Source organism: Geotrypetes seraphini, chromosome 18 (assembly GCF_902459505.1).
Source record: "Geotrypetes seraphini chromosome 18, aGeoSer1.1, whole genome shotgun sequence".
Classification (NCBI taxonomy): Eukaryota; Metazoa; Chordata; class Amphibia; order Gymnophiona; family Dermophiidae; genus Geotrypetes; species Geotrypetes seraphini.
In genome coordinates, this window is record NC_047101.1 from 40,663,624 (window position 1) to 40,682,747 (window position 19,124).

The 19,124-nt window shown below is 42.3% G+C and overlaps 1 protein-coding gene across 6 annotated transcripts in view; it reads right to left on the reverse strand.

Annotated features, from left to right (window-relative positions):
• The window catches only part of FCHSD1 (FCH and double SH3 domains 1), a 185,830-nt gene that overhangs the window by 121,596 nt on the left and 45,110 nt on the right, over positions 1-19,124 (reverse strand). For 3 of the 6 annotated variants that reach the window (XM_033927509.1, XM_033927508.1, XM_033927513.1), the window contains exons 2-4: positions 8,037-8,134; positions 4,223-4,268; positions 1,250-1,323 (exon numbers count right to left, since the gene is read on the reverse strand). In XM_033927509.1, coding sequence (XP_033783400.1) covers positions 1,250-1,323; positions 4,223-4,268; positions 8,037-8,134 — 218 coding nt within the window. The remainder of the gene's footprint in view (positions 1-1,249; positions 1,324-4,222; positions 4,269-8,036; positions 8,135-19,124) is intronic. The other 3 variants (XM_033927510.1, XM_033927512.1, XM_033927511.1) reach the window with 3 other exon arrangements.

A 19,124-nucleotide genomic window follows, 5' to 3' on the forward strand; every position in this document is an offset into this window, starting at 1 on the left:
TGGACCTCCGGTCTGACCCGACAGAGGCAAGTCTTATGTTCTTATAATAATTTGATTAACTCATATGTTTCAGGATATGCTTACTTTTAGAATGTACTTTGATATCAACTTCTTTAATGATTACAAAATGCAATATATTTTATGATATTTATATTAGTGAAAGTGGCACTCAGAGAATGACATGGGCACAAAGTTTGTCCCTGTTCCCACCCCATCCCCACGAGCTCTGTCTTAGTTCCCGCCCTGAGCAGTGGCATAGTAAGGGTAGGAAACGCCTCTGCCCCCTGCTCCTTCCTCGCCAACCCCCTCCCCCCAACAGAAGATGAAGAAAGTTGGCACCTCCTTAATTCAAACAACAAAAATAAGTTACACACCAATATTCCTCTTCACACCAGATTCAATAATACATCCACTCCCCTAATAAAAAAAAAACCTCAACACTATCCCTGACTTCTCTCAGACTCCCCGATACGTCAATGTCCAATCAACATGAGACATTCTTCCCACCTATTGTCCCGGCATATTTAGACCCACAGAGACTTGGACTGACAAGGGGGATTGCAAAGAACAGGAGATGTGAGCGCAAGCGGAGAGGCCTAGAGCAGTGTTTTGCAACTCAGTCCTGGAAGTCCCCCCCCCCTGCCAGTCAGGCTTTCCACAATGAATATGCATGAGAGAAATTTGGATACAATGGAGGCAGTGTATGCAAATCAAGTTTTTGCATATTCATTGTGGATGTCCTGAAAACTGGCAAGGGGGGAGGGCGGACTCCAGGACTGAGTTGAGAAACACTGGCCTAGGATATGGACTGCTTTGTGCTGGCAGTTTACCATTGCCCCTGAAAGAAGCTCACTAGTAATGTGATAAAAGCAAAACGTTAAATTTAGCTACAGCTGAAGGTCTTTTCCATATTGCAGTTAACACTGTGTATCTGTTTAGTATGTGCCTGTGAATTAATATTTAAAATGCCAGCACACGAGCTACATTGTGCTTTAAAGCTCTTTTAACACACAAACCCTTGTGCATTTCACCAACAATCTTTTGATCCCTTTTAAAGAGCAAAAGGCAATAACCAAGTGTACAGGCTTCCCCTTTTCCTACAAAAAGAAAGTAGGATCTGCAAGCAGCTGAGAATATTCCAGCAAAGAAAAAATAATCCACAAATTGATTTTGTGGCACTTCATTGCACGGTCAGCATAGTTATAGTGCAAAGCTTTTGAGTTTGCTTTCTTTGGGCATCAGATCCTACCTGATTCCACTGGGCTCATTTTTCCCCTGATTCCAGTCTCTCTTCAGATACTGACTTGCCAGCCTCTGCAAAGCCTAGAATCACAAAAGCAGTGTTCACAAAATTCTCCCCCCCCCCCCACATGCAGGCAGCTGCCTTGTAAATAAACAAAGTAAAACAGCCTGTTCTTCCACCATGAATGTGCCACATTCTGTAGTCTCTTGTGAGACTGGCATACACCACCGGAAGGTCACTGTTGGTTATTCAGAGCGACATGAATTTGAAAGAAGTGAGATACTAAGCAAATATCAACATATATAACCCTAATGTGGCTTGATAAAAGGGGGCCTTAATGGCTAAGGGTCCCCTGAGAATTCTATGAACATCAGAGCTTTTACTGCTGCGGCCAACGATAAAAAAAAAACCTCTAACGCGGGTGGGGCCTAAGGATGATTCTTGTCAGTCATGGCATCTGTGTTTTTTTTCTTTTTCTTATAGTTTGCCACACACACTGTCCTGATGGTCAAGCAAAGGGCGATATATAAGTCCTTATTAAACATTCAACACCACTTAGGTCCATTAATAATTACATTATAATAATAAAGAGGAAAGGAGCAATTTCTTTTGCACCAGGATTATTAATTTAAAACAGAAGCACAAATAGAAAAGAAAAAAAATGCAATAAAGACTCATAATACCAACAAATATTCAAACATCAAATATTTATGGGACTAGAAGGCTCAATATAATAAGGTAACATTAGAAAACTATCACTGTCTGCACACATTTATTAAGAAATTGTTTGTGGATGTTTTACTGTCACATTTCATTTAATAAAAAAGATATTAACCCTTTATTTGGCATTGCTGCTCAGAAGCAACATGTGTCGTCTATGGCTCTTATGGGAGATCTTCTTGTAATAAAAGATACCTCCATTCAAAATATCTTCCCTTACAAATGGCCAACGTTCACCCTTAGATCCTGAGTAACACCACTCTGTGTTCAATTCAGTTTCATTACACCAAGCTTTATGTGTTAAATCTTCACTGGTGAGTTAATGATAAACAAAAGACCTGGTGAAGATTTAACACAAAAAGCTTGGTGTAATGAAACAGCGAGCATGGGTAAGGATCTAACAGAGAGAGGAAAAGTCTTTTGTTTTTTATTTTGTTTATACCACAGCGCCGACATAGGGTAGGAGAGGGAAAAGGGGGGTGGGGGTGGGTGGGTGGAAAGGCTAAAAAATAAACCTGCCATGACTTTGAAAAAAAAACCCCAAATGCCTGATTGGACGGGAAAAGTGAATCAAATAAAATCGAAAAATGTTTCCCTGAATTAGGCAGAACTACTCAGTAGAGGAGAGGAGGAATGAGAAGTGGACATGAAGTTTGGGGGAGCCAAAATTAAAATAAATATGCTGGATAGCATGGATCCTTAAGCTTAGGGTTACCATATGGCTTCAGAGAAAGGAGGACAAATTGAGATATCAAGACTTTATGTCCATTGAAAGCAATGGAAGTAAAACCCAGATGTCTCAATCCTTTTCCTGGATCCATAAGGTAACCCTACTCAAGCTGCACCACCTGAAGAAATCTGGAGCCTGCCCCAGATCAGTTAAGTTCAAACGATTTTATTGATGATAATACAATCATAAACCAACTAAACATATCAAAGTCGAGGAAGAGACAATGGAACAGCTTCAACAGCAGAGAGAACATCATCAGGTTTTATATACATAATGCAAAATCACCTAACCAACTATTCCCCACTAACAGACCTAGGTCCAGGAGCAAAAGCAAAGCACACCAGGGCCCTGGAGCAGACCATCCATCATCCACTCCGACCGGGAAACTGTTATATCAGAGGCATAAGATATATATAAAAAAAGAATGTCCCCCACCCAAAAAAGCGCAGTCTCATAGCCAAATGCCAATGGACCACCATCCCCCCCAAAACCAACCCCCACCCCCCAGGTACTCTCTACCCATCCCCCATGTACGCTCCGCACTGTCAACTACAAACAGCCCAAATTAGGACAACCACATTAGTATTGCACTACAGCTTCTTGGGTGCAAGGACTGCAAATAGGGTTCCCAGATGCTCAGGAACAAAAGCTTCAGCTTCCTTGACCCCCCTGGCACCCCTTGCCTCCCAGGTAGCCAACTGATGCAACTGGTTCCACCAATGCAAGAACGCCGGTGGGTCCTGAACTGCTGGGCACGATAGACCACTGGTCTGACCCTGCTAAACTGGGACGTACACAGGTGAGGCTGGACTCATTTTAGAGCACTAGTCTTTGACCTGGGGGCCACCACATGAGTGGACTGCTGGGCACAATGGACCACTGGTTTGACCCAGCAGTGGCAATTCTTATGTTCTTATGTCCAATATTGTAGGATACATTTACGGGCTAACAGGCTCATTTTCCTACAAAGAGTCAGGTTACCCCAGGGCAAATGGCCATAATCCTCAGGCAAATCTAGAACCAATTGGGCCAGTGTACTCCTCAGGGCTCTACCAATCAAGCCGGACATATAAGAGACTATACGTCTCCAGAAGCGCTGTATCATTGGACAGGACCAAAATGCATGACCCAAGGTGTGCTCCCCTTGCCCACACTTGTGACATATAATTGTGTGCGAGTATAGTAGGCTCGTAATGTCACCCGCAACCAAGCACACAGGGTCACCTCTGGCGTCACCCGAAGAGTGCAGGCAACATCCCAGTGTCCCAAATCGACCTGTAATTCCATCTGCCCAGGTCAGTTAAAAGCATGGCAGTCAGTGGAAGCACTTTGAGGTGTGAGGCTGACAGCACAAGCATGCTCAGTTCTTGTGGGGCATGAATGGTGGACCTGGCTGCTGTGTGGGCCTGAGGCAAAAGTAAAGGGGCGCAGGCCCATTCGGTGACAAGTTCCAGTGGTATAGTCATAACAATGGTCAAAATCTAATATACTGGCATGTTGGTGAAAGCAGCTCACAAGGACCTCCTTACCTGCCCATATTCTTTCTCAATTGCAGCTCTCTGCTTACTGAAGCTTCTGGAAGGAGAAAAGAAAGGAGTGTCAGTGTGAGCAAGCATGACAGGAAACCATATTCATGGACACGTCATTTCAGAAGCTTAAATTCTTCCCAGGTTATCAAAATACTCCAGGACAGCTTGAGAGTCTCAGCTTTGCATCCTGGGGCCTGCGCTTCTATTATTCTCCAGAAAAAGAAAAGTGAGGAGGGAACCGTACACATCAACCCGAGACAGAATTGAGATTATTGAATACAATAATTTGTTAAATACAACACATATAGAAATAATCATCAGTGTATCTTGCATATCCTTTCAGACCTGACACGGTCTGTGTTTCGGCCTCACAACTGAGGCCTGCCTCAGGGGTGTAGATAGCAATCCACTAGATGGCGCTGAAGTACTTAGCATCTAAGGAAAAAGTACTGTGTATCACAATTTTAAGATGCTGGCAAAAAAATGTATCGCTCGGAGAGCTGCATAGCTGAATGTTCAGTTTTGAGGCCGAAACAGGGGCTGTGTCGGGTCTGAAAGGATATGCAAGATATACTGACCGGCTGCTGCTTTGAGTAAGGGAGTAGGGAATAAGGGTGGGAGGGGCATTCACAGCTTAGGATCACTGACACTTTGGGGCTGAAGGGAGGGAATTGAGATCTGGGTTAGGACACTCCTTGCTTTTGTAACTACTGTACATAGTACACTTCTCTCTCCATATTCGTGACTTCGGCACTTGCGACTTTGTTTATTTGCATTTTTTGTTTTGATGGCTCCGCCCCCCCAAATGACATCATCTTGGAATGTCATGAAAGTTCAGTGCATGTTTTTTTCAGCATAGCCAGGCAAATAACAGTATCGGAGAAAAGCATGCAGAGGGAAATTTTAGCACTTACTTTAGTGTGGTGCAGCAAACGGCAGCATCAGAGAAAAGTGTGCAGTGTATTGCTAAGGTGGATAGTACAATGCAAGAACCTAGCTTGTTTTTAAAAGCAATCACAAAGAACAATGATAAGTTTTATTCACGATTTCATCGTATTTGCATTGGCTATACCAAAAACCCTTAAATACGATATTGAAAAGTTATCGGGAAGGGAAAAAGAAGGTACCAAGCCTCGAAGCAAACAAAATCCAAACAAAAAGAGGCACGGGAGATGTCAAATCCAACTAGGTGGTCAGAGATCCTTTATTAGCAGTTTTTACAAAGGATAAAAAACAAGCAAATTGCCCAAAGGCAGAGTCCTGACTAGGATCCGAGTTTTGGCAAAAACATCGCCTTCCTCAGAGGACAATTGTAAACGTGTCAGCGTCTCTTCAACCAAAAGAAGTGCTTCTTTTGGTTGACGAGACGCCGACACGTTTACAATTGTCCAATTGTCCCCTGAAGAAGGCGATGTTTTCACCGAAACTCGGATCCTAGTCAGGACTCTGCCTTTGGGCAATTTGCTTGTTTTTTATCCTTGATAAAAACTGCTAATAAAGGATCTCTGACCACCTAGTTGGATTTGACATCTCCAGTGCCTCTTTTTGTTTGGATGAAAAAGTTATTCACAGGCCGTCTTTAAACTAAACTAAACTAAACCTTGGGTTTATATACCGCACCATCTCCACGAATGCAGAGCTCGGCACGGTTTACAGGAAGAAGGATGAGAGAGGAACTACAGTGGAGAGATTAAAGAGTTAGGTGTAAAGGGGGAAGGTGAGAGGCCTAAAAGGGGGGAAGTGTTACAGTTTTGAGAATAGCTAGGTTTTTAGGTGTTTGCGGAAGAGTTGGAGGGAGCTTGAGGTTCGGAGTGGGGAGGTGAGGCTATTCCAGATCTCAGTGATTCTAAAGGGGAGGGATGACCCAAGTTTGCCTACATGGGAAATACCTTTTATGGAAGGGAAGGATAGTTTAAAAATTTGGGAGGATCTGGAGGAAGTAGGGGTTGGGGAGTTCCAGGATAGAGGGATAATGGCAGGAAGGATGCCATGTAGGATCTTGTAGGCCAGACACGCACATTTGAACGTCTTTAAATGTATCCCCCGCGAATATGGAGGGAGAAGTGTGTACAGCATTTTTACAGTAACTCTCAAGTAGCCAGAAAAAACAATTATCCGGCATCCACCAATCCCCATGGGTGCCAGATAACTGAGAGTTTACTGTATGTCAGAAAAAAGCCCTTTCATTTGGGGTAGCCTAGTGGTTAGTGCAGCGGCCTGAGAACCTGGGGAATTGGTTTCAATTTCTACTGGCACTTCTCGTGACTCTGGGAAAGTCACTTAACCCTCCATTGCCCAGGGTGCTATGAAGTCATGTTAGGCTGCTGAGGTAAATGCTCGGATGCTCAAAGGAAGCTTTTACCGCAGCGGCCAGCGATAAAAAAAACCCTAACGCGTCTTGATAAAAGGAGGCCTAAGTACAGGTACAAGGTCCTTTATCCGAAATGCTTGGGACGAGGCCTATTTCAGGGTTTTTTGAACTTTTCGGATTTTGTAATGGTAATAAGTCAGAAAAAGACAGATCATAAGGCCAAAAAATTGCCAGCAGACTTTATTTTTATTTAAAAATAAGGCAAACGTTAAACACTTTAAACTCAAACATTCCAAACTATGGGACTGGAGCAACGCCTTCAAACTTAAATGAAGTGTCAAATTTAGGTTTTCGGAGCTTTTCAGTTTTTGGAATTTCGGATAAAGGATCTTGTACCTGTAATATGTAAACTGCTTTGATTGCAACCAAGAAAGGCGGTATATCAAGTCCCATCCCCTTTCCCAGTAGGTCTACTGCATCCCAAGCTGAGTGCAATACACCCCCTAGTGCCCCCCCCACCCTACCCACTACACTGTAGCCACCGCAGGAGAGACAATGGACGGGGAGCAACTTTTGTGCCCCTCATTTCTCCCATGTCCTGTGCAGCTGCTCTACTCCCAGAGCAGCCCTGATGGGGTTAACTCTAGGTACATGGAGATCCTGCCTAAGCTTTGTCCTAGCACTTCAGTCCAAAAGAGTTTGAAACTCTTGGTGGTCACATTCAGGCCCTCGATGTTCCACATGCAATGTCGTCATACAAGGAGTGTTGACTTTGGCGAACGAGAGTTTGGGCATTCTCAAAAGCATCTGCAACTCATAAACATTTAGAAATGGAACACTGAACGTCCCCCGGGATCGCCGATACCACCATTTGATTTTGACTCAACTGGGCATAATCTGTCCTTGTTTCAGCTCTACACCTTTTGACAAAATTTCACTGTCCGCAACCTTTATAGGACCTCCTAAATAAGTGACTATTTCACCATGTTAGGGCATTAACCCATGACTCAATCTTTGCTTTCTCCTCCTTTGGCTTTGCTGTCTGTACAAGTATGAATGTGATGTTGTTGCTTTGCCAGTATATCCTGTTAAAATTCCAAGTCCCCCCCACCCCTGGACCATTCGATCTCATTTACATTCTCTCCTCTGCTGGGAGGCAGAGTTCACCCAAAATATTTAACAGAGAAGAATCCGCCACCAACATTGACCTAGGATTCCATGAAAGTGACATGAAGAGGCCTTCTGCTCCCCTTCCACTTCTTTCGCTCAGTCTCTGCTCTCCACTTTGTTGGCCTCCCCGTCGTTGCAAAATACGCAGAACAAACTATATAGGACCCAATCTAGGCTGGCCTGACCGAGTTTGTAAACCTATTCGCAAAAGTAATATAGTACTTCACCACAAACATTTTTTTTTGTAGCAAAACCATTTTTAAAATGGGATTCCTTAGACCAAAAAGATGGTTTCAAAATCTATTACTTTTTTCTGCTATTTTTTCCCTTTACCTAATGTCTTCAAGGAGGTCGGTCTCTTGCTGCTGTTTATTCTGGAGACTAGAAAGCTGCTCTCCAAAACGCACCTTCACCTCCTGGGTCACTTTTACCTGCCAAGAAACAAATTCGGCATCAGTTCCTCTAGTGAGACAGAGGCTGAGAGACTCGAGCACCGACCTGCACTCACACTACAAGTAAAACGAGCTCTGTCAGTGCTCACTCAGACAGTGTGACAGTGAAGTGCGGTCAGTTGAACACGAAACAACAGGAAATACTCAAGGATGAGCCAAGTTGAATTGGCAGAGCTGAGTTTAGAACAAACATTGCAAAAAAAAAAAAAAAGGAATTGAAGACCAAGGTTAATCTGCAATTTCACTGTCATCAAAACCCAGCAACCCTCAGCCACTGATAAAAGATAAGGTTTCCTTGTAACATGAACATGCTAAACAGAAAGGCATGCAAATCGGATGCCAGATGCAAATAAGATGTTGTGGATAAGACATTTAGAAAGATGAATGCTGTGCATAATTCTTGTTTTATTCAAATGTTTGGGCTGGTTATATGCTTCTATTTATCCCACTTGATTCTGTACTTCCTATCTTGTCCTGTCTACATAGCTTCAGTATAAATGTTTTCTGCCTCTTTTCCTTATAAGGCTGTCAAATGCTGGAACTCATTGCCATTAATATTGAGACAGGAATCCTCATATTTGGGATTTAGAAGGATGTTGAAGACTTAGTTGTTTAGGAAATCTGAAAAGTTGATCATTGTTTATTACTTAATTTTGTTTTTCATCTCTTAAACCCCCTTTTATCAAGCCGCATAAGGGATTTTTTTAAAATCACGGATCGCTGCACTAAAAGCCCCGACGCTCATAGGAATTCCATAAGCGTCGGAGCTTATACCACAGCGGCTTGCAATAAAATTCCCTTACGCATCTTGATAAAAGGGGACCTTAGTATATTGTTTATCAGAGATGATTTTAAATTTTGTAGCTCTTGGGTAAGTTATGGAATAGAAAATCTTGTATTGTATTTGGGGCTACATTCACTAAGCTCGCGGATCGTGTCCCGACCAGTTTGCGAGCGTTCCCCGACCCGATTCACTAACATCCTGGCCAATCAACCTCCCACCCGGTCCAATCCGCCCATGCAAATGAGGGGAAATGGCAGCGATCCACTAAACAGAAGAAGAAACACCAATTGGGCTGGCCTGTCCGATCTAAAAAGAAGCAAGCGACTGCTGAAGACCAGTCGCTGTTGGCTCTCCTATTCTCTGCCACCATGTCCCTGCCAACTCTCCTGTTCTCTGCTGCCCTGTCCCTGCAGTGCGAGCCCGTGGTTTTAAAAGCGTGTTCTGTTCCATATCTGGCTGCAGTGTTTTCTGTTCCATCTGGCTAAATCGTGTTCTGTTCCATTAATGTCCACTCAAAACTGCAGACACCCTCCCCTTTGTTTTGACCTCGCTTGTGAGAACATAAGAACATAAGAAGTTGCCTCCGCTGAGGCAGACCAGAGGTCCATCTCGCCCAGCGGTCTGCTCCCGCGGCAGCCCATCAGGCCTACTGCCTGAACAGTGGTCTCTGACAAATTTTATAAATTACCTCTAATCCTATCCCTATAACCTTACCTCTACTCTTATCTGTACCCCTCTATCCCTTTGTCCTCCAGGTACCTGTCCAGACCTTCTTTGAAGCCCTGTAGCGTGCTTCTGCTTATCACATCCTCCGGTAGCGCGTTCCATGTATCCACCACCCTCTGGGTGAAAAAGAACTTCCTGGCGTTTGTTCTAAACCTCTCCCCTTTCAATTTCTCTGAGTGCCCCCTTGTACTTGTGGTTCCCTATAGTTTGAAAAATCTGTCCCTATCTACTTTTTCTACACCCTTCATGGTCTTGAAGGTTTCTATCATGTCTCCTCTAAGTCGTCGCTTTTCCAGCGAGAAAAGCCCCAGCTTTTTCAGTCTGTCAGTATATGAGAGGTCCCCCATACCCTTTATTAGCTTAGTTGCTCTTCTCTGGACTCTCTTGAGTACCGCCAAGTCCTTCTTGAGGTACGGCGATCAGTACTGGACACAGTATTCCAGATGCGGGCGCACCATTGCACGATACAGTGGCAGGATGACTTCCTTCGTCCTGGTCGTGATACCTTTCTTAATGATACCCAACATTTTGTTCGCTTTCCTTGAGGCTGTGGCGCACTGCGCCAACGCCTTCAGTGTTGTGTCTACCATCACTCCCAGGTCTCTTTCAAGGTTGCTCACCCCTAGCGGTGATCCCCCCATCTTGTAAGTGAACATCGGGTTCTTTTTTCCAACATGCATGACCTTGCATTTCCCTATGTTGAAGCTCATTTGCCACTTTTTGGCCCACTCTTCCAGCGATGTCAGGTCTTTTTGGAGGTCTGATCATGCATCTGGATCGCTCTGTAGCAATCCGTGGGATCGCTGTGGGGCATGCCTCTGATCACATTAATTTGCAAGAGGACATGTAGTGAATCGGTCGCCCGGCAAGACTTGGCCAAAGATCGCCCAACAGAGGTGAGCTTAGTGAATCTAGCCCTTGGTCCATTAACTAGATATTTAATTGGGTTATAAAACAGCATCAGCATCATAATTATGTTGTTCAAATGCTCTAATGTGTGCTTCTTATGTGTTTCATTGGCATTATGCTGACATTGTATTATATCTATGTTATCTGAATGTTTTTCCATGCTATCTATTATGGTATTGTTTGTGTGCTACTGACGTTATCATATTTCTTTTATATGATTGTCCTACAGTACATGATTGTTAAACATGTAGATTTCTAATACAGTTATAGCTATAATCAAACATCAAAGTGTTGAACTTATTGATTTAAAATTCCTGGATTGGTAAGACAGACATATAGCGAAATATTAACAAACGCACTTCAAAGAACTCAACAGCCATAGACACCGACAAAACTTGTTGCTGTAACTCTAACCCCAATGAGTCCTGCAAACTATCGCAGCCTTGAACAAAACCAGGACATAGAGCAGAGGGCAAAAACCAGACTGCAAAAGGCCTAAATTGGGAAAAAACCTTCTGCTACCCAAAAATTGGTCTATAAGAACATAAGAATTGCCGCTGCTGGTCAGACCAGTGGTCCATAGCGCCCAGCAGTCTGCTCACGCGGCGGCCCCCAGATCAAAGACCTGTGCCCTAACCGAGACCAGCCCTATCTGCGTTCATTCTGGTTCAGCAGGAACTTGTCCAACCTTAGAAACATAGAGTATGACGGCAGAAAAGGGCTGACGGCCCAACAAGTCTGCCCACTCAAGAACCCTCCCTTCCAACTAGTCTGCCTATTCAAGAACCCTTCTTCCCTGGAGTATCTATCGTTTGAATCCCTAGAGGGTGTTTTCACCTATAACAGACTCCTGAAGAGCATTCCAGTTCTCTACCACTCTCTGGGTGAAGAAGAACTTCCTTACGTTCGTACGGAATCTATCCCCTTTTAACTTCAGAGAGTTCCCAAAATATAAATTCTATAGTACTTCAAAAATCAGTAGGCACTTAGCTGTAGACAGAATGGAGACCGAGTTCAACTTCTGGTTCTCATTTATCAATCAATACTTTAAATCCAACTCTTCAGGAAGATACGTTATGTACGTTGTATTGTAATCCGCTTAGGCATTAAGCAGAATAGACATTTTAAAAATAAATAAACAAATTATTTCGAATCATCTTTATTTTTCCTTACATTCTGCTTTTGTATTCTATTCCTTCACATTCTATTTCTCTTTTATTGTGATTTAATATTGTTTCGTTTTTCCCTCACCATTCTTGGAATATTGTTATATATTTTTATTTTATCTTAATAATTGTTTACTCAGGTACTTTAGCTAGATTGTGAGCCTTCGGGACAGATAGGGAAGTCTTAAGTACCTGTATTTTATTATAACCGCTTAGATATGTAATATGCTTAACCGGTATATCAAATATTAATAAAACAAACATAAAAATAAATATCAGCAAAACAGCACCAATTTGCTCCTTCGACAAGGGCCACTTATTTCATGGGCAATCCCGCTGCTTCAAGAGGAGAAATGAAAACAAAAAAAACATCTAACATGGCGCCTACATTAAAAAGAGATGCTGACGATTATTAACCAATCAGAAATTAGGGACGGTGTTAATTTCTTCATATACAAAGTTGAGAAAAAAAAAGAAATATTACTCTTCTCAATTCTAAATAACTTGCTGTTTGATAGCACCATTAAGTCTATGGGGCTCAACTGTATTGCTCAATTCTTCTCAGAGCTAGCTTCATATCGCCTCCTCTATTAAATCTTGGTTGAGTAATCACCATGCACCTAAGTTAATGAAACTCATGTTTCAACTGAATACAATGGTGTACCATCGGGGCTTCCATTTTGTTGTTGGAAATAGTGTTGACGTTCAATCATTCTAGTCTAAAATGCAAGTGATGTTTGGCCAATGTGAACTAAATTACATGGGAATTTAACACAGTAGATAACGCCTTTGGAATCACAAGTCGTACTGTTTTACTTTTAAATATTTTCTTCTTTGTCCTTCTTCGGTGACAGGACAAATAGAGCAGTGGCCACATTTCTTATGGCCTCTGGTAATGTTGTCTTCTTGGTCCACACATCTATTACTAGTTGTCCCTTCATTTTGACAATTTTTCCTTGACTTTTCACAGGAATTCCTCATTTTTCGTCATGGCTCCTACTTTCTGGAACTCTTTGCCTTGCTATCTTCGTTCTGAAAAATCACTTACAACATTCAAGATGCAATTAAAGGCATATTATTTCTCATTGGCTTTCTGTTCTTAGCTTCCGCAAAGTGCAAAATTTGAACAACCACCTTTCCATTCTAGTTTTCTTGACTCTTGTGGGCAGATAGAAAATGTTTCCTTTCCCTACCGTATGGTTCTTCTCCTCCCCTCTTCCAACCTTTTTGCTTTTTTTGTAACCTACCTATCCCTTTTTCTCCTTATGATTTTACAACCCGTTGATCGTCTGTCTGTGTTTTGTCAAATTTCGTTTTCCCACCCTTTTTATTTTCACTCATTTTTATTATTATATTTTATCGTAAACCGCTTAGATTTACCTTGGTTTTATTAGCGGTATATCAAATAATTTGAACTTGAATTGCACAACCTGTCAGCCAAATTAGAATTCCATGCAATGGAAATCAAACACCTTACATCAGCAAATAAACTGTGCATTTTCATTAAATTCCAGTGGTTTCTTAATGAACTGAGCAATTGTATTTGATATAGTTGTACTTGACTGTACTTGACTCATATAAAAGGTCTTCTCATTGTAGTAAGGCAATGTTCTCATGATATATATATCTGCTCCTTTTGTATAACTAATTAATTGATTTATTTTTGCTGAAAAGTGGTTATATCGTTCTGCAAGACTGTATTTCAAGGTTACCCTGTTACAAAGTTTTTGTGCATGTTTGAGGGCATGATTTTTATTACCGGCTCATGCCTCCACATGCATGTTTTTTTTGTTCTTTGGTCATAATTGCATATATCATTATCTTCATGTATGATATCGGACCTGTATTTTCCTTTGTTGTCTGTTTCGTTATATTAAAATTTTCAATAAACAGATTTATCCTCTATAATAAAACCCTAAGCGCTCATGCGCACTTACGATGCCATGATCCCTGCTGCCGTGATGTGTGCTTCCGTGCTGCACATGCGCACTGCCTGCCTTCGGCCCCAATCTCTGATGCTGGCTGACTTCCTGCACTGCCGCTGCCGGGACGCTTCTTATCACCCCCGGAACAGCAAACGCAGCAGTCTTGGGGCATTTGTTAGGCCGGCCCACTTCAATAATGTGAGGTGGGCCGGAGTAGCAAAAGTCCCAAGGCTGCCCAGGCTAGCAGATGCTGGACAGGGGGAGCAGGGAAAGGAGAAGGAGTACTACTGGACAGGCGGATCAGGTAAGGGGTGCTGTTGGGCAGGGGGGGGAGGGAAAAGGAAGGGAGAAGGCCTACTGTTGGACAGGGGGAGCAGGGAAGAGGTGCTGCTGGACAGGGGGAAGGTAAAAGGAAGGCAGAAAGGCTGCTGCTAGACAGGAGGAGCAGGCAAGGGGTGGTGGTGGACAGCTGAGGAAAAAGAGAGACAGAAAGAAAGAAAGACAGCGGCCAAGGAGAGAAAGAGAAAGAAAGACAGACACACACATCATTCTAGCACCCGTTAATGTAACGGGCTTAAAGACTAGTAGTTGTATATTTCAGAATAGGTGTCACTACAGGGTCATCTTTAATTCTCTCCCATACTGGCAATAATGAATCTCTATTATTATACAGGGCTCTTTTAAATGCTGTACTAGTCACTTTATCAGGATAACGACTCTGCTGTAATTTTTCTTTCATGCTGCAGCTGATTTCTTATATTTCATAGTAGAAAAGCAGATATGATGGTAACATAAAAATTACACTAAACTTTAACATATGAAAGATGCCTACTATCATACTGGAGTATTACGGTCTGTAGGCTTCACATATACCGTAGTGAAAAATTCCTATTGAACAGAAACAGCCAAAAACGTAATCTGTTCCCAGTGATAGGTATAATCAAATTTAATCTTAGGATGAAAGATATTAAGTTCATTAACAAACATCTTCAACATTTGTTCTGATCCAGTCCAAATTGGAAAAAATATTGTCAATGAATCTTTTTTTTTTTTTTTTTTAAATATCATGTTTATTGAGACAAGAGACAACCACAAATCAGCAAAATAAACAAACAGGGTATCATACAGTAGCAGAGTGTGACAAGATGTAAGAAAACATACAAAATATACAGAAGATACCACAGAACTACATCATGGTAAATGTGGTAACATCTCGTACCCCAGCACCCCCCATCCAATTTAGTATAGAATAACAACAACAACCAGAATCCCCAAACGGTCCATACAATCATACAATAAGCAAATGCAGCGCACACAAACCTACAAAACACACCCATGCACTACAAGACACAACCAAACTTGCACACAGGCAGAAACACAAACACACAGACTCACGCTCTCTGCCGAAAAGAAGTTACAGGGGGGCAGTAAATAAGGGAAGAAACCAGGAATCTACACCCACTAATACAGAAGAAACTGCCTATAGCAACTAAGCATCCATGTCCGAAATCTGTAGCCAGAGGGAACAATAACCCACAAAAAGTAAATGTAAAGGATAAATCCAATTACGTTCAAAATTGACCATAAATAACCCCCCCCCCTTCATAAAACCATACAAGAGCTTTTTTGCACTGGCCAGCATGCTTAATGGTCTGTGCTGCTCCAACGATCATACAGTTCTTATGAGCATCGGAGCAGCGCTAAAAACAAGAACATAAGACTTGCTGCTGCTGCTGGGACAGACCAGTGGTCCATCATGCCCAGCAGTCCGCTCACGTGGTGGTCCCCAGGTTAAAGACCTCTTGTGTTGTTTTATAAAAAGGAGGGGGTGTGAATTTGCCACTGATGGCACAAATGAGGTACCAAAAGCATAAGAACATAAGAAATGTCTCCGCTGGGTCAGACCTGAGGTCCATCGTGCCCAGCAGTCCACTCACGCGGCGGCCCAACAGGTCCAGGACCTGTGCAGTAATCCTCTATCTATACCCCTCTGTCCCCTTTTCCAGCAGGAAATTATCCAATCCTTTCTTGAACCCCAGTACCATACTCTGCCCTATTACGCTCTCTGGAAGCGCATTCCAGGTATCCACCACACGTTGGGTAAAGAAGAACTTCTTAGCATTCGTTTTGAATCTATCCCTCTTTTTGTAAACCACCTAGAACTGAAAGGTATTGGCGGGATAGAAAACAGTAATGTAATGTATTCAAGCTTGAGTCCAATACTAGTGTAGTCCTCTCAGTCTAAGATCATTTGCAGCCCCCCTGACTCAGATCCTGGCTACACCCATGCTTGTAAGCAACTCCTCTTAATTGTAAAAAAAACATTTCTATCAAATAAAAAATGATTATTTAATAAAGCTATGTCAAGCAATTGAATTAAAAATTCTGGGAATGGTCTTGGACAAGAATTACGAGCTGATATCAACACATCATGAGCCTCTTGTAGAGGAACAGATGTATATAAAGAATGAATATCCATTGTCACAAAACACAGAATCCAGCCTCACTTTCAATTGGACCAGGATGTTCAAAAAATGAGTAATGCTCTTAACATAGGACTCAGTTGTAGAAACTAGAGACCGTAAACAACATCAACTCTTTCCAAAAGAGAATTTCTTGAAGACACAATCGGGCAACCCAGGAGGTGCTCCTTATGTATTTTTGGAAGAATATAAAAAATTGGCATACGAGGCATCTTGAATTTAAATATGTCTGGCTATCGTGGCCCAGAGCACTAAATGCTACAATGTGTTCCGATGTTTAGCTGACAAATAACCATCTTCTGTTGCTTTTATCGTACATTGTTCAATCAAAAATAACAACCACTCTGTAGGATCATAATCTAATAGCTGGTAAAACTGATTGTCAGCCAACTAACGATAGATTTCGTCTATATAATCACCATGATTTAACACAACTATTGCTCTTCCCTTGTCAGCACATCTAATCACTATAGAGGATTTCCTGGAAAGATCAGTACAGGCATTACATTCTCCTCTTGACAAATTATGTGGAATAAACTGTGGATTTTCTTCCATCATAGATACCTCCTGTAAAATCTTCTGATGAAAAGTATAGAGAATAGGGTCAATTGGGCCAGGGGATATCCAGGAGCTTTTATTCCACACTTCTGATAAAGCAGTATTCACAAACTGATTGGATTGAAAAAATAACTTTAATTGGAGAGATGATAGATCTAATAAATTTAGCAAGGGAACATGACCTTGAGATGGCACAAAGGATAAACCTTTTGTTAAAATTGCCCTTTCAGACCCATTCAACGATCGGGGAATGCGTTGGGCAGGACCTGGTCTCCTTCCTCTGGAACTTCAGGTGATGTAGCAAGCGACCCAACCTTTTGCTGATTCGACTTGAGGGAAATTAAGTCAGCTCCTTTACCAACAAACAGCTCATCAATGTCATCAAAGATGATCTTGCAGTCTTATTGGTTTCCCTGCTCTGGTCAGACATCATTCCCTGTCGCTTAGTGTCAGCGACAAGAGATGGGCTAAAGTGGCTAAATGGTTGATATGGAGAATGGGTTTCCAAATAATATACTATTGGGCCAACATTGCTTGTTTGGAACTTTATAGATGAGATGTCATCCACTTGTCAGACGTTGGTCTGGACTTGTTGTTCAATGAATTTCAGGGAGGTTTAGAGCGGGTGTTGTGGACAGGCAGGGCTTTTCCTCTGATGCGTCGGAAGTGACACATTAGAGGAAAGGCTCTGCCAAGGCTGGCCATGAGCAGCCTGTTTTCAACACTGCTTCTGCTGACCAGCTGCTGCTTCAGGTAAGAGAGCAGGGGAGGGAGGGTGGCATTCGTGGCTTAGGACCACTGCCGTTTCTGCTGCTTCATGGCTGGAGGGAGGGAAATGAGATCTGGGTTGAGACACTTCTTGTCTTTCTAACTGGTGACAGGTCAAAAGTGCACAAGACAATCGCGCGCGGACAAAATTTGTCTTGCGCTGAGTTGTCTTGCACTCAGTTGTCCCGCTCATGCACATTTCGGAAAATAATTTGCGCTCAATTGTCTTGCGCTCAAATGTCTCATGCTCTGTTGTCTTTGCGCTCACTTGTTTTAACGCTCAATTGTCTTCCGCTCATTTGTCTTGCGCTCAGTTGTCTGCACGTGATTGTCTATGAACCTTCTAACTACTGTACAACAGAACAGTATTTTTACAGTAACTCTCAAGCAACCAGAAAAACAAGTATCCAGCATCCACCAATCCCCATGGGTGCCGGATAACTGAGAGTTTACTGTATATGTTTTGTATTTCACCAATAAAGTGAAGCTGCAATCTGGTAGCATTTCAATTTGAAGTCTGTTCATTTATCAAATAATAATTGAATATGTGGGACAGAATTCATAAAATTAATGCGGAGGGGGGACTAGTCTCGCATCCCCCGTTAAATCACAATAAACAGAATCATCAAATGAGTTATTGTGTACTGATCTTTGTAAAATTACATACCCTTTTTTTTCCTTTCCTGTCCTATAAAAGTGCTCTAGAACAGTGGTTCCCAACCTTGTCCTGGAGGACCACCAGGCCAGTCAGGTTTTCAGGATAGCCCTAATGAATATGCATGGAGCAGATTTGCATGCCTGCCACTTCCATTATATGCAAAACTCTCTCATACATATTCATTAGGGCTAACCTGAAAACCCGATTGGCCTGGTGGTCCTCCAGGACAGGGTTGGGAACCACTGCTCTAGAAAAATAAACAAGCAGACCATCACAAGAATAGCAATGTATCCTTGGCATAATAATAATAACAATTTATTTATATACCACAAAGCCGTGAAATTCTATGCGGTTTACATCATTTATCATCATATGCTGCCTCCCAAATTTATGAAGAAAATTTGTCCTTAAGGCAGGGGTGTCAAAGTCCCTTCTCGAGAGCCGCAATCCAGTTGTGTTTTCAGGATTTCCCCAATGAATATGCATGAGATCTATTAGCATACAATGAAAGCAGTACATTCAAATACATCTCATGCATATTCATTGGGGAAATCTGGAAAACCCAATTGGATTCCAGCCCTCGAGGAGCAGAGTTGCCCATGTCTGACCTAGATAGATCCCAAGCAGTAAACAGATTTTATGCAGTGGATTTCCGCAGCCTTTCAATAATGGCCTATGGACTTCTCTTTTAGGAAATTATCCAAGCCTTTTTTAAACCCCGCTAAGCTAAAAGCCTTTCTGTGGTTACAATCAAAGTTTATTGTTTATTGTGAGCTTCTATACCGCTACTAATGACTGGGGAGTCAATTCAAAGTGGTTTATACAATATCCACAGAGGGTAATTTCAGCATATACCATACCATACCATACAGTGGGCGTGATGGACCACTGATCTGACCCAGCAGCGGCAATTCTTATGTTCTTATGAACTGTAATTGGCTGCATTGTTTGTGATTTTCACTTTATGGTGATAAGCACTGTCGTATCTAGCT